At 38.1% G+C, this 15,951-nt stretch overlaps 2 protein-coding genes across 3 annotated transcripts; both read left to right on the forward strand.

Moving 5' to 3' along the window:
- The first annotated feature begins 1,117 nt into the window (after nt 1-1,117).
- On the forward strand, nt 1,118-8,817 carry senp2 (SUMO specific peptidase 2). Of its 2 annotated transcripts, none has more exons than XM_040138135.1 (17): nt 1,118-1,449; nt 2,214-2,275; nt 2,367-2,479; nt 3,371-3,437; nt 3,557-3,638; nt 3,840-4,014; nt 4,382-4,488; nt 4,609-4,691; nt 5,255-5,303; nt 5,387-5,459; nt 5,567-5,722; nt 5,825-5,956; nt 6,650-6,874; nt 7,173-7,252; nt 7,366-7,450; nt 7,541-7,636; nt 7,757-8,817. In XM_040138135.1, exons 1-17 carry the CDS (start codon nt 1,271-1,273, stop codon nt 7,817-7,819), a joined length of 1,827 nt encoding a protein of 608 aa, XP_039994069.1. In that variant the 5' UTR covers nt 1,118-1,270; the 3' UTR covers nt 7,820-8,817. The 2 variants fall into 2 exon arrangements, with proteins under 2 accessions (XP_039994069.1, XP_039994070.1); XM_040138136.1 differs by having other exon boundaries at nt 5,570-5,722.
- Nucleotides 8,818-9,896: 1,079 nt separating this feature from the next.
- Nucleotides 9,897-14,949, forward strand: LOC120795911 (transformer-2 protein homolog alpha-like). The gene is made up of 8 exons (XM_040138184.1): nt 9,897-10,087; nt 11,714-11,847; nt 11,972-12,131; nt 12,589-12,777; nt 13,267-13,382; nt 13,518-13,685; nt 13,974-14,044; nt 14,240-14,949. The coding sequence occupies exons 1-8, from the start codon at nt 10,055-10,057 to the stop codon at nt 14,248-14,250; spliced, it is 882 nt and encodes a 293-aa protein (XP_039994118.1). The 5' UTR covers nt 9,897-10,054; the 3' UTR covers nt 14,251-14,949.
- The last annotated feature ends 1,002 nt before the right edge of the window (nt 14,950-15,951 follow it).

Raw genomic sequence — 15,951 nt, forward strand, 5'->3', positions numbered from 1 at the left:
AGAACAAAAAATACATGAAAAGTTGGGCATGAAAAAGTAAGTCATTACAAATCGAAATTATGAGATACTAAATTAAAGATTGGGCTTACTAAATAAATTTTAAGAGACTAAGTCAAATTTTTGACTATCATAATGTTGACCATCATAATTTACATTGTTAAAATCCTGAAACTCTTAAAATCAAAATGATTGTGAATATGAGATCTAAATTTTTTGATCAATTATGAGAAATTTTTGACTGATTTCCTTTGTTTTTGATTGTCTTTTTACTGAAAAACTCCGAATCAGAAGTGGCTAAGTATGTTTTTGCATACAAGGAATCTGACTCCGGTTTCTAGTGGCGCTCACTGTAGTTACAGTACTGATATCAATGGACATACAGCAAAAGCAAGGACAACAAAGCTGAACAAAGATAAATACACACAAACATAATTATTTTCCCCTTTTTTTTGTTTCCCACCCCCACCCCCACAATATCGCAGCCAGACACAGACACAGAGCAATAAATAAAAAGTATACATATTCGCAAATTTAAACAAAAAAACAAAAAACAGGATAAAACAAGAAGAAGGAAGACAAATCAGGAAAGACTAAATAACAGACTTTAAAATAAGTATAGTTTTTACGTACCATGGTCATTTTAATTTTTACAATTCATAACATTTCACCCTTTTTTATTTACGTGGTCGAAATGGGCTTCAGTGGAATTTTAGTTAGGATATTTATAATTGTTTACAGTCTGATTACACACTCTTTTTTTGTTTTAAGCAGGAAATTCACTTTTCTCATTTCAAATTCCATCACCTCTTAGATAATAAAGACTTTTCCTCAGTATTTCTCCGTCTTTTTGAGAGATGTTGTCCATTACATAACAACGAACTGATATCCGAGCAGCTCCACAACAGCCAATGATATTTTGATCAGCAATTGACGCTCTTTACCGTCTCAGTCAGGGGTTCGTTCGTTTATTAACTCCTCAAAAGCCGTTTATGACCGGTGTTCCATATCTCGTGTCCATCCAGCTTTACTTTAGAACTCCGCCCATGAACTTTTTTTTTTTTTATCGCCGGCGTATAAAACGTTCGCACTACGTGACACATCAACATGCTGTGACGCACATTCTTCGCGTTTCAGCACAGTGATGCTAACGCTAAGCTAAGGTAACGGCGGGCGGCGTGTGTCGTAGGTCCTTGTTTGACGTCTTTTCTGCGGTGAAATAGTCCTGGCCCGCGCAGAAGACCTCATTACAATCTTATCGTATTTGTCTGGGATGTATGGATGGATTGTTGACGGAATATCGTCGTTGTTTGAGCCCGTTACGGGGCAAAACCCCACCGAGTGGCCCGGGAAAGGTAACGTTAGTGAAGAGGTACCCACGCGACCTGGCGTTAAAGCAGGAGCACAGCAGCAGAAGGGTCAAGGCAGACCGGCTAAACGGAACTACCAGAGGTCGGTTGTTGAAGATATGGGATATTTTGAGCACTCTGTGCAATAACAGTTTAATTGTACATCCTAATATCCGACTGGTTTGGCTATCAATCAACGGATATTTTGAGTAAGGTCGCAGGTTGGTGGCTGAAAGTCTCCTAACCAACATTAAATAATTGATTAACTGATAGCAAAGCAGGGCGAACAGTCAGCGACTCAAAACAGTAATATGCTATGTTAGTTTAAACATCGCCTGATATTGTAGAGAAGTTGTTGCAGTACTTGGGTAAACGTTCTTAGTTACTTTGCACCACTGTAAATTACAGTTTCACGCAAACGGATGTACGGGTGCTAAGATGTCGTTGGAATGTTGTAAATGTAAATGTTTTGGACATTTAAAACATTGTTTTGCACTCATACACCTACTTAAAACTAATGTAGTCTAATTCAACATCCCATTAATCAGCCCTGCTTACATGAAGGTTATAATGCTTAGTTTATATTTAAACTGTTATATACATAGATGTTGATTCAACTTTGTGGTCGTTTTGGAGGCTGGATTTACTGTTACAGTTGATTTGTATAGTAATGACAAGTTTTTCAAGAAGGGCTGCGATTATTTTCATTATCATTTAGTCTGACAAATATTCTCTGATGCCAGCCTCACAAATGAGAGGATGTCCAGCTTTTCATTGTCATATATCATTGTAAACTAAATATTTTTGTAATAATAGTGAGATATTGTTAGTATCACCCAACTCAGATCGTGTCTTTTTCTGTTACAGTGTTGATGTTGCAGACAGTGTTTGCCAGAGTGACCCGGTAGAGGTGAAAAGACGCAGGCGAGGTTTGTTTACAAAAAAAGAAAATCTTGATATTTACTCCAAAAGTGTAAACAAATGAAGAGGATTTTTGAATTGTGGTGTCCTGTGTTTCAGATGTAGTCATCAGCTTTGTGAAGAAGACTGTGGCCGGGGTAGCTGGTCTGCTCAGGCTGCGCAGCCCACTGACGACCAGGTGTGAGAAGCCCAGACAATATGAGGAGACACAGGTTTGTGTTCCATCTACTTCCATCAGAAATGTGGATGTGGAATCTAATAGAGGGAAATTACCAGTGGTGGGAGAAGTATTCAGGTACTTTACTTAAGTAACAGTAGCATTACCACAGTGTAAAAATATTCTACTATTTTCACCACTGGAAATTGCAGTTTGATCCAAACAGATGCACAGTTGCTAAAAGGTTCAGTACAGTTCTTGTTTTGTGAAAATCAATTGTCACGTTCAAATTTGTTTCTGAAAGGCTTCCCGGGCGTGAACAGTTATAAATAGGTGTGTTACATCCAAGCTGCACTGAGGACACATTAGGGAATGTTACTATACTTTTTTAGGTAGTGTAGTGTGAATAGAACTGTCCTACTTTTTTTTTTTTTTTTTTTAAAGACCCACCTACTAATCTTTGTCGTTTGCATATGCAAAAATAAACCTACAAAAGCATACGTGGATACAGTTGCTTTGCCTACACCAAACAACCCAGCTTTGAAGGCTATACTTGAGGCAAGACGTTAAATAGCCATTGGAGACTTGACATCTCCTTTCAGCAGTTGCCACATTCCTAGATGTAACATTGAATGTGAATGGGAGGGAAAATCTAATCACAATGTGCTTAATTAACTTGCATTTTAGACACATTCTGATAATGTGAACTGTAATGCATATCAAGTGGATCAAGACAAAGTATGTATGTATCTAGAGAAGATACTACGTCTGACCAAAGTCAATCTGACAGTTACATTATATTGGACACTTAAAACTGTTTTTTATCCTGTAGAGTATAGAGTTTGGATTAGAAGATCTTGAAGTAAGCACAACTTAAGTTTGATGGTCTGGCGTGATATTTGTGTTTTCCATATTTAATGACCTTGTATCTCCTCTATGAATTCAGCCTGTCACTCTGATGGGGATAGATGAGCTGCACACCACGTGGCTGAACACTACTGAGTGGAGAATGGGTAAGTGGGGGCAGCTCTTACAAATTTTTAAGTCACTTTGTCTCATCCACACTCTTTCCCCTGTAGTCCCCTCATCATAATCCCATCGTCACTTGGTTGATTTAGTTTTTATTCCACAGATCAACCAGTGGGTGAAATGAATGAGAGGAGTGGCAAGAATCTCTTTCAGAGCTCCTCACCTCCTTTAATGAAGAAATACAGGCAGGTGGTCCAGTATTTGAGATTGTCTGTATTCCTACCCTTCACCACTAACGTAAAATGAATTCACTGCTGTTGTGACCTTTATGCATCCAGTTTTCTGTGATTTAAATCTGTAGAGTTGCCGTATCTGTTAATCGTCACACACAGTATCACCTTTTGAAGACTCTCCTTTGCTAAAGTACATAATTTTTTTGAATCCAGTGGAACAGCACTCTCTGCAGGTCTCCCTGACAGGGGGAAGGACAGGGAGAGGAGAGGCTCCCTTCAGCTGCTGCCCTCGAGGTCTGCTCTGAGGGTAGGAGCTGCTAACCCTGACCCAACGTGCAATGGCTTTGGACACAACCGCTGCTACAAGCCCAGTCTTACTGTAGAAGAGGTAAAATATTGGATTTGTCTGCTTAATGGTTGGTTTTATACAAAAATTGATTGTAATCCTTCATTGCTTGCACATTTTAGGCTTTAAAAAAATATTTAATGTCCTTAATGCCACAAGAAGCAACATTTTATGTAAAAATACGCTTGATTTATGTCAAATTATAAAGTTTAGCTGAAACAGAAGAACTGATAGATTGACCCTCTATGAGTACAGGTCTGCGGAGTAAAGTAAACTGGCTTCAGCTTGCATGTACCCCTGCTTCACGGTGCAGTTTTGAGTTACATTTACCAAGAGAATCACCTCAATCAGGCTTTAAGACTCTGGACCATGTGGCTTTGTCAGTTACGTGTTTGGGTTGTGCCTCTAGGCCATAAAGCAGAATAATAAAGAGCACTACAGGCGCTTGCTGGAGATGGTGACAGAAAAATACAGCAAAAGTCAACCACTACCTTTCAACCAAACAAAACCACAAGAGTGAGTATAACCTGTATTCATGTGGAGTTTTTTGGAAGTTCCATCAAGATCCACTCAACAGTATACCCGTGGACATGAGCTGACTAGTCCTCTCTGATCCTTTTCTCCTTTTTCTCCCAGTGAGTCACTGTCACAGGGTGATCTTAGACCTGCTCCGTCAGGGAAAACCTTTGAATCAGTGCCCAGGAAGGCAGGATACACAGGTAAGACACCTCTGTAGACATTATTCATCTCCAAAGAAAGTAGAATCTGTAAATGTTTTTTTTTGTGTGGTAGTTTTAAATTATGATTTTATTTCTGAGTTGCGGGTCCCAGTAAGTTGTAATTACATCTAGGACTGCAACTAACAATTATTTTCATTATCAATTCATCTGCAGATTATTTTCTTGATTTTAAAATTTCATTGTCACTATAATATCATGCCATCATAATTTCCTAAATCGCAAGATAGTGTCTTCAAATTGCTTGTTTTCTCCAACAAACAGTCCAGAAATCCAAAGATATTTAATTTACTTCTAATTTAGACAAATGACTTCAACAATCAATGGATTATTCAGATAGTTGCTGATTAATTTTCTGTTGATTGACTAATCATTTGAGGTCTAATTAACTCCAACTTGTTTGGGGCATTATTTTTAATAGATGTAATCCATTCCTTGAATAAATACATACCTTTTCAAATTAAACAGTCAGTTGATTCAGAGTATGTTCGCATCAGTAGAAATGTTCCAGATAAATCTGACTGACATTTGTGTCTGTTGCACAGCTGCCCCAAACCTGTTTACATGGAGAACTGCATCTGCCAACAAGGACAGGTTGGTGTAGTATGTCTTTCTATCTGTTTGTTCTGTATGTTGATGAATTTTGTGTCTCTAATCTCTGTCTAAATCATCTCCAGGTGGGGTGGATTGACCTTCAGCAAGTCATTCAACGGCAGTTTTGAGGACACACAGCCTATTAGGAATGGAAAGGTAGCCGTTTCTCTTGCTCTCTCCCGACATGTCAAAGCACTCATTAAGATATCATTATGGGGGGAAACACAAATGTATTTTTTCTTTAATTTCCGTCTGTTTCTCAGCAGAAACAAGCAGCGGAGTTGGACCTCTCTACAGAAGTGGCGACTCGCCTCAATCTGGTGGCCAGAGGGAATCCTGCTGTCAGCCTGCCTGACACACATTCTGCACACACAGCACATACAAGGTACAGCGATGAGGACATACCTAGGCTGACCAAGGTGAGATTAAATGTTTCAGAGAGTTAGATGTAGTCTTACTGTGTTGAAGACAGCATGGATACAGTTTATTTCACTGCATGTATTTATTATCGGTGTGTGTAGGAAATGACAGCGGAGGTGAGTGGTGCTCTGGCTCAGAGTGATCCCAACCTTGTTCTAAGCGCAGCTTTCAAACTTCGCATCACACAGAGAGACCTGGCCACGCTGCAGGAAGGTGGCTGGCTCAACGACGAGGTAAGGTGTAGTAAGAGTCTGAAGACAGTTTTGGGAAAGTTCAGTAAATTTGGGATGCAAATTTAGATGTATTTTTGATTTGAGTTATTAATCCCTTTGCAATACGATCAACTTTGGAGATATAAAGATGTGGTCAACAAAGAGGTGTATTTAATGGACATTCCAAATACTGTTTTAGGAATAATGGATAATCGCAACTGTAACTATTGACATATTGTATCATACATGTACTGTATGTATGGCTCCAGTGCAATAATCCGGTTATCTAGTTACACTTCAAGGGGTGCAGGCCGCCAAGTGAGCTCTGGCAGGTGTACTCTATGGGGATTCTGGACCAGGAATATTATTTATGTTTTGTTTTGTTAATTGTGTAAATTATCATTTTAAAAGTGTTTACTTCCTGATGGAGGTTTCCCCCACAACTCCTCCTTCAACCTCAATGAATGTTGGACACTTCTTGTTGCTTGTACAACTTTGTCATAATCCTGCATGATGTCTCTGGAAGAATTTCATCACATTTGTGGCATTGAAGCTTCCAGTGCTTCCAATGAAATACAGAAAGTGGTAATTAAAAAGTGAATGCTATATCTCGATGAACAGTGTATTAATTATACTGTCCCTCTATGTGGATCAGTGTTTGACAGACCCGACAAGTTCACTTTGTTGGTCTCTCTTTGTGGTTCCTCTGTCAAGGTGATGAACTTTTACCTGTCCCTGGTCATGGAGCGGTGTTCTGGCGAAGCAGCAGGAATAAAGGTTTACTCGTTCAGCACCTTCTTCTTCCCCAAGCTGCGGGGTGGAGGAGGCGGGCTGGCTGGGGGACATGCTGCTGTGAAGCGCTGGACTAAGGCTGTCGACCTCTTCCTATATGACCTCATCCTGGTCCCTCTGCATTTGGGTGTCCACTGGGCGATGGCTGTGAGTCAGAACCACAATGACTATAGGTTTATCATTTGTTCCTCTGTCATATTCCTCACTTTGGTTGAAAACTCTTGACAAACAGTGCCTTCAAAAACTTGAAAGAGCTAGAACAGTTTTTACCAAGAATGGGTGGGGGGGGGGATAATTATTTGCTCACTTTAATATTCTAAGCGTTTGATCAGTCGTTCAATTGATCAGTGTCAAAAAGTGTTCAGAAAAACATGGAAAAAGTCTGAGGGGGAGTAATTTATAATGTATGTTTTAACTTATTTCCTCCCTGTCACTCTCATTCCAGGTGATAGATTTTAAATCAAAGACAGTGAAGTCATATGACTCGATGGGCCAGAGACATGATGACATCTGTAGTCATTTACTGTGAGTCCTCATTGTGCTTTTAACCTTTGGTTATCTGGCCATTTTAAATGCTTTTTCCATATAATCCCCTGTATTATTACATAATAAATGGCATCATTGTCCTTATTTTCCAGGCTCTATCTTAAAGAGGAGCACAAAGCAAAGAAAGGCAGAGAGCTCGACAGTGCCAAATGGACTATTGGAAGCTTGAGGGCAACCGTAAGTTAAACTGGGATGAATGACGTGACAGCCTTAAACATTTTACCCTTCGCTGTGAGATTATAATGTTATGTTGTGTATGCCTGGTAGGAGATTCCCCAGCAGAAAAATGGCAGTGACTGTGGTGTTTTTGCCTGTAAATACGCTGACTACATTGCAAAAGGAAGGCCTCTCACATTCAAACAGGTATAGACTATATAGTCACCGAATATAGTAAGAATTTTTTTTTCTTTTTTTTTTTTTTTTTTTTTGCGTCATTTATTTATTTTTTTAAACTGAAAGTAACATCTGCCTCTTTCTCTACAGTGCCACATGCCTCTCTTCAGGAAGTTAATGATTTGGGAAATCCTCAATCAGAAGCTGCTATAGAGGATCGCAACAATCTCCTGTCCATTAACTGCCTAACAACATAGACTTTCTCAATGGGAGCAACATCTGTGTACAGTAACGACATGGCGAAGAAAAAGGAAATAAATGGGCCAAAGAAGTGGACTGAAATCTAACCCAGTCTAGCTGTTCTGGTCTGGAGAAATCAAACAATAGTCTTAAGAACTGATTATGTCCCTTTTCCTATCAGGGACATAGTAATGTTTTGTAATCTCTGAGTTGTAATTGGAGACACTATTCGGATGTAAGAAGTGTATGTCTTATACAAATCTGACACTACTGACTGAACGGCTTTTTTTTAATTGACTTTGGATATTTAGTTGTACTGTTTTGAAGTACTGCCTGAAGTGCCTTCAGCCCTCTGACACTGAGCTCAACATAGAGCATGTTTAATTACTCAGTCACACACAACTCCAAGCCAGTTCTGAGGAGCTGGACTCATAATTATTTATACTGTTGTAGTCAGTGATATTTTGGTGTAATTTGACTGTTCTCCTCCTCCTCCATTTGTGATCAACACAGTGGATGGCAAATAACTAAATTTAGTCATGGAAATTCATTCTCTGTTTGACATAAAGATGATGAAAATAAAAATACCTCCTCTCCAGACCTTTTTGGACAAAAAATTGCATGGTTGAGTGCTTGTAATATGTAAGTTTTGCTACTATTTATGATTTGACTGAAAGAGCAAGTGTTTTGGAGTGTGTGTATAGTTTGCTTTTCCTCCATGTTGTGGAGTGGTAATAGTCATTTGCCCATGTCTAACATAAGGCGCTGTTAGGTCTGTGAATCTTTTCCATGAGCATACTGCAAGAGGCTACTTAGGGCTATTATATTGACTTATAGTATAGTATACTACATAGCAAACTACTGTACACGTGCATGTTTGAATTCATGCTTTGAAAATGTGATTTTTTTTTTTGTTTGTTTTTTGTTGTTTTTTTTCTCTCTCCCCTGTAATAAAGTGTTTCTTTTTTTAAGTTGGAGTTTGATATTTTAAAATACTCCAGTGCTACTGGAGGGTTATCTGTAGGTATGAATCTATACGATGATAAATTGTAACATATTACATACATATCTATATAGATATATATGTGTATAGTTATATATGTATGTGTGTATATACATACATACATATATAAACAAATCACAAATATACACACATGTATATATGTATATATACATGTGTGTATATGTATATATATATATGTATGTGTATATGTATATATATATGTATGTGTGTATATATATATATGTATGTGTAAATTATAACACATCTAGACCCTCTTTGTAGTCTCCTACATTGAGGATTACAATGCAAACTGGAAAATGGTCAATTAATCAGATTACTAGTGGTCATCATATTTGAAAAGTCTATAATATTATTTTTTAACTAGAGGCTGCATTTACTGTATAAGAGCAGCCGCCATTCAGAATACATGAACTACACCTTTCACCATTCATTAATAGTATCTCTACTTATACTACTACATTGATACTATTGTTGCAATAAGACCTAACATTTAGACTGAATTGGTTTAACAAAGATCATGCAGCCCCATTTGTACTGCATAGAAAGAAGCACAACCCCACTGTGTATAAGTATTACTGCTGAGGCTATGAAAACAAGAAAGCTATAGAATTATTACTTTCAAAGTTAAAAAAAAACATGGAAACGTAAAGATTGGTACAAAGCAACCAAGCAAGTTATTACTAATATGCCACTGCTTAGAGGCCCTACTATAATTTTTTATTAAATAATATGTATAAAAATACAGCCCTTTAGGAGTGTTACAATTGGCAGTGGCAATGGAAGATATTCAAAATTATCCAATTATTGCATTAACTCCTTAAAATATATCGGGGACCATTCAATCAAACGATTATTAGCATTAGTAGTACTAGTAGTAGTAGTAGATTTATACTTTATTAATATTATTACACTTAAATATTTTACATCATTTATTTGCCCTTTAAATGTGTGCTTTTCTGCCAACTGAAATGTTTAGTCTAAGTTTTATAGAGACGACGCTTTTATTCTGAAAAACAAACCGGAACAGGAGAATGACCTCTTTTGGCTGCAGAATCTAATCTGTCGTTAGCCACTTCAGATCAAACCGGTTCGGTCTGCGGTAGGTTCGGTAGTATCAAGTTAATCAGGCGTTATAGCCAATTTACCACGTTCGTTTTACAAATCTAACGCCTAGTTACGTAAATATGAGCGACAACGAGAAAGAGTTCAGGGAGCAGGTGAGTTTTGATTATAAGAAAAATAATGGTTCAAGCTAAGCTAGCTCGCTAGCTAACGTTAGCTAGCTTAGCTGGTACCTTGCGTTTGCAGGTCTGGTAATGGAAACAAAATTTTAAACCGGCCTCAAACTCGAGAGAAGTATGTTCTTTGTAAGAGTAACCGTAGCGTTTACTGTGAGTTATCCTCAGTGATACGTGCCTACAAGGACTCAATATGACGGAGTCGTTAATGTTGCAGTAGCGTTTGCTAAGCATGGGGCCTCTACAAAGGACCGCAGCGGAGAGATGTGACCGCCGCCTGGCCATGCCACTTTCACTTTACCGCTTATTTTTTTGCTCAGTTGTTATTTAGCGTTACTTTTTGAAATACCGACTAGTCAATATCAGCCAATATAAAATCTAACTACTAGTCAATACTTAGATTTATGTTCAGCTTTGTGCCAACTAAATGGTAGTTTAGGACAATGACGACCACCAGGGCTGCAACTAGTGATTTATCATCGATTAAATTGTCAGTAACTTTTTCGATTAATCGAGTACTCGTTTGGTCAACAAAAACTGTGAAAAATGTCCTATTCAATCATTTTCTCAAAGCCCAAAAAGCTAATGTCTCTTTTTGTCCAAAATTTAGATATTGAGTTTACAATCACAGAGGACTATACAAACCAGAAAAGATTCACATTTGTGTAGCTGAATCCAGATCATTTTGGTATATTTTCTTTTTTTTACAAAACCAAAAAAAAACTTAAAACCACTCATTTATCAAAATAGTGGATTATTTTCAATTGACTGACTAATCGAGTAATCGACTAATTGTTGCAGCTCTCAAGACCATAGCAAGCTAACATACAAACATGTATTCAGCTAATTGTGTTGTTTTCCTGGTTTTGCTGTTGTTTTCTTTGTATCTTTTGGTTTTTAACAGAAACCAACATGCCTTATCACCCTTGTTTGTTCTTTGTCAAGGTTGAGGTTGGAAGAAAGAAAAAGGCGGAAGACGTTTCAGATGCGAAGTTATTATTGTTTGAAGCTGATGGTGTTGATGCATGCTAATGTATTGGATGCTGAAAAGAAGCAATCAAGATCTGTCCCCACTACTAGTGTTGTAATGGCAGATGATAAATGGGGGAAGAGGAGGAAAAAAGAAGTCATAATGTCAAAGAGAAGAAAGAAGAAATGAAGGGTTGTTTTGAAGTAATGAAGTTAAAGAAGTTATGAAGTTAAGATCAGAAGTTTACCGGGGTATGAGTAATTTCCTAACAGCCTGCTATGTTATCACTCTATTTCATCCTGTTTCTTTCTCTAAAGCATGCACGATTTATTTCCTCTCTGTATCAGAAATATCAGAGGTCAATCCCTCCATTCCTTTTAGGTTAATTTGTGTACAATCTGAATTTAAGCTAATTTATTTAATCTCTACTTTAAATACTTATTACACTGTATGATCTTACATAATCAAACTCCTATATATTTAGTGTCAAACCTGTTAAACGCCAAAATGTGGTAAAATCCCTCTGAAAGGGGCATGTAGAGGGTGAGCGCAGTCACTTCATGTCCCTTATTATTTTTGTTTTTTGGCTTGCTTGGCTTTAGAGTGTTTCTGACCTCAGTGTCTGGTCTGTCCAGGACTCGCGGCCTGGCTCGAGGAGTGCGTCCCCTCGGGGCTCGGCGAAGTCCACCAGCCGCTCACCAGCACGCTCCAAAGATGGCTCCCGCCGTTCCAGGTCCAGATCTCGTTCTCGGTCCAGATCCAAATCCAGGTAAGTCGGGCTTCACTTTTGGAATTTGGTTGTGACATGCAAAAACTGCATTTCCCAAACGGTTACAAGTGTGCGTAATGCAAATAAATGACATGTTCAAAGTTAAATTTATGTCTATCACCAGGTCCCGGTCCCACCGAAGCTCACGCAGGCACTACTCCCGCTCTCGTTCCCGCTCCCACCGACGCCGTTCCAGGAGCCGATCCCGTAGCTGGGAATACCGCCGCCGTAGGAGCCATAGCCGCTCCCCCATGTCAAACCGACGCAGACACATTGGCAACAGGGTATGTAGGGCCTTTTATACATGCTTGGTTGGAGATTCCCATGGGCCTTGTAGTTTGTGAATTTGAAATGTAATGATTGGATGATCTTAACAGTACTTGATTTAAAGAACCTTCATGTAGACATCAGTGTTTTCAGTTTCTTTATAGCCTTGCGTTTATAGTTTCTTCTCTCTGAATTTTACGTCCAAAAACCAAAACATTGAAAATGCAGGTCATTTATTTCCAAACAAAATCTGGCTAATCACTGGAAATTCTTCCACTTTTCTTAATTATTACTTATAACATTATAATAGCACTTCATATGCAGCAAATGCTTCTATTTAAGAACATCTTATTTTCACATTTAACAGAAACAATTACACAATTCCTGTCAGATACCCAGGTGCTTATTTGCTCAAAAGAGCAGAAGTTATAGCAGTAATGTGGCAGGTTACAATACTTCTCTTTACTCTCACAGGCCAACCCAGACCCCAACACCTGTCTGGGTGTGTTTGGACTGAGCCTGTACACCACCGAGAGGGATCTGAGGGAGGTTTTCTCTAAATACGGCCCTTTGAGCGATGTCAACATCGTGTACGACCAGCAGTCACGTCGCTCAAGAGGCTTCGCCTTTGTCTACTTCGAAAACTGTGAGGACTCCAAGGAGGTAGGGAGAATCAGATGGGGATATGTATGCTGCTTTTTTTCCTTAAACAATATATGTTGGCTCTTTGCCTCCCATTTCACAGCGAACAATTTTTCATATCGTTAAGTACTTTTTTCACTGTTAAGTAAGCTATTGTAATACATTACTTTGGGCTCTAGTAACCTGTGATGGATGTTTGTTTTTGACTTTGTATTGTGTAAGTGAGACAAGAAATGTGTTTACTGAGGGAAGGAGATAAGCGAAACGTTACCATGTTTTAGTAAAGATACAATGATAAGGTTTATTGTTAAAAGTTACGTAACTACAGTCCAAACGAGAGTCTCTGCTAGTAGTAACAACCATCATATAAATAGGTTCAGTGGGAGTTGAATGTGCGTTCAGTAGAGTCAACAGATCTCCTTTATAAATGGGATTATTTGTCTGAATTCTCTCTAATGCAATTCTCTATTACTTGCTAGATTAAAAAGTCTGTTTCTAACTGTGTTTCAGGCCAAGGAGCGTGCTAATGGAATGGAGCTTGATGGACGGAGGATCCGAGTGGATTTCTCCATAACTAAACGAGCCCATACTCCCACTCCTGGAATCTACATGGGACGTCCCACATAGTGAGTGTTTCTTAACCATGCAGCTTTTTGTATTTTAACAGTAGGGATATTTTGGAAACTAGTGTGTGTGTGTGTGTGTGTGTGTGTGTGGTGTCTTCCAAGGTGTCACTAAACTTCATTCTGTGTGTTTTTTAGTGGTGGTGGTGGTGGTGGTGGTGGTGGCGGCAGCGGCGGCAGTGGTGGCAGTGGTGGTTCGTCGCGGCGTGTCTCGAGGGACTACGACAGGGGCTACGACAGAGGTTATGACAGAGGTTACGATCGTGACTATGATCGTTATGACGACCGCGAGTACAGATCATACAGGTGGGCTCTTTGTGGCCTGTTTGGCCCAGTAATTTATTTGACATTGATCCCTGACAGGACTGTAACAATTCAAATCATTAATTTTCAGAATGGAGTAGTCGACTGATTACTCTGAGGAATATATAAGAATACTTTAAAGATCTAGAGGAAATATGACTGATATTAAATCGGCCGGGTGTCTTAAAAATAAATTGTTGCTCATACTAATAAGTTAATTCAGTGATATTAATCATGTGTAACATTAAAGGCCTCAGGTGAAGTATTGTGGTTTTCTTTTTCCCTCTACAGACGCAGATCTCCATCTCCTTACTACAGCAGAGGGTACCGCTCTCGATCCCGATCCCGGTCCTACTCACCACGTATGTTTAAACCATGTTTCTATCATTTAGCCACAGCGATTAGAATATATTGACATATTTACAGATTATATTAAATGTCTATCTATGTAACCTCAATACATACATTGTCACTAAAACAGTTTACAAGTTTTGATCCACACAAACTAACATTATTTCTTTCTTTTTTTTTTTTTTTTTTTTTTCTCCTCCCCACAGGTCACTACTGAGCAGTTTGAGAAGAGTCATCGACAGATTCAGTGTTATTGTTTGGATGCTTGTTTCTCTTTGTTTTTTTGACCAGATAATGTATGTGATATGAATTCAGGATTTCTTTCTGTTTTAAAGGTTTAAAAAAAATGTCCTAAACATGCAGTCTGTCTGTGCACCACAACATTGGTGGTGACTTAACTTTACCAAATTTGTCGAAATCAAGTGTTTTGCCAAAAAATACGCAAGAAAATAATGTTCAGGTGGACATGGGCAGTGCTCCAGATCTGCACCACATACCAATCACTTTTCTCTTCACTTTATTTCAAATATGTGAAGTTGATTTGGTAATCCTAACAGCTAACAAACAGAAATCTAAAAAAGAACCTCTTTGGTTGTGGTAATTAAATAAAGGTCCGGTTTGTTTATGATTGGCGCGACAGACTTGTTTTTACATTAGAAGGATTTTCTGTGGAAGTTATATTACATTTCTCATTTTGCTGTTTGTATGTAGCTGGTTTCTTAAACTGTCAAGATCCTAGTTTGCTCTGGTATGTGTTTTAAATACCATGTTTCTTTTTAATTTTGCTTTTTTCTGGTGGAAAGTACTTTTTTGGGGGGGTTGTATATAAGCAATAAAAAAACTACTTGGATCATTTGCCCTGTTGTTTTTTTAACACTGTAGTATAATGTAACAGCTGCATTGCCCCATGGTTTTAGCGGCAAGAATTTTGTACCACCAAGTTCCATCAAACATTTGGAGTCTTTTTTTTTTTTTTTCCTTTCTTTCTTGACAGAAATAAAAAATATTATGCTTGGACTTCAAGCATGCACTGTCATTCAATTTTGGAATTTTTAAAATATTTTGGGAATAGAAACAGTGCATACAACACATGTATAAGGGTCAGATGATGTCCTGTAGGTAGCCCATGTACTAATTGTAATGCTGTGTGTACATCCCATGGGACAACTTGCTTACAGCAGCAGTATGAGTGTTAGCTACGTTTTGGCTGAAATTGAAATTTTTTTGTGACAAGATAAGACTTGTTTTCAGTCATACTTTGAATTCTGTCTAAACTGAAGTGAAAAAGGTAAAATACTCACTGATACCAGATGTATACTATGAAGCAAATATTTTGAGCAGCAAATGATTATTTCCATTATCAATTTGCTGAATTTTTTCCAGACTAAGTGTTTGGTCCATAAAATGTCATAATCATTCCTAATCATTTCCCAAAGCCCAACCTGATGCCTTCAAACTTATATGTTGTTCGACCAGCAGTCCAAAACTCACATACCATCAATTAAGCGTCACATAAGACAAAGAAAAGCAGCAATTCTTACATTACAGAGGCTGGAAATAGAGTATATTTTTTGGGGGGGGGTTATTTGCTAAAGATTCCAACAAATAACTGATTTTAAAAATGGTTTCCGGTAGATTTGCTGTTGATCAATTAACTGAATCATCGTTTCAGCTCTAGAAATATGTGAAAGATTGTTTACATGTAAGTTGTAAATTGACTTAGTGTTGAATGTAAAATTTTGGGCAGCCCTGGGAAAATTTTTTTTTTTTTTTTTTTTTAAGTAAAAAACAAGAAAATTCAAACCCTGCAGCGAACAGACATTAAAACATGTGTTAAGTGTTAATGCAGTGTTACTTTTTATTTCAAGAACTTAAAAAAAAACTAACAACTAATTGTGGCCTGTGCCAAAGTCTGGGC

The sequence above is a fragment of the Xiphias gladius genome, chromosome 10, assembly GCF_016859285.1.
Source record: "Xiphias gladius isolate SHS-SW01 ecotype Sanya breed wild chromosome 10, ASM1685928v1, whole genome shotgun sequence".
Lineage (NCBI taxonomy): Eukaryota > Metazoa > Chordata > Actinopteri > Istiophoriformes > Xiphiidae > Xiphias > Xiphias gladius.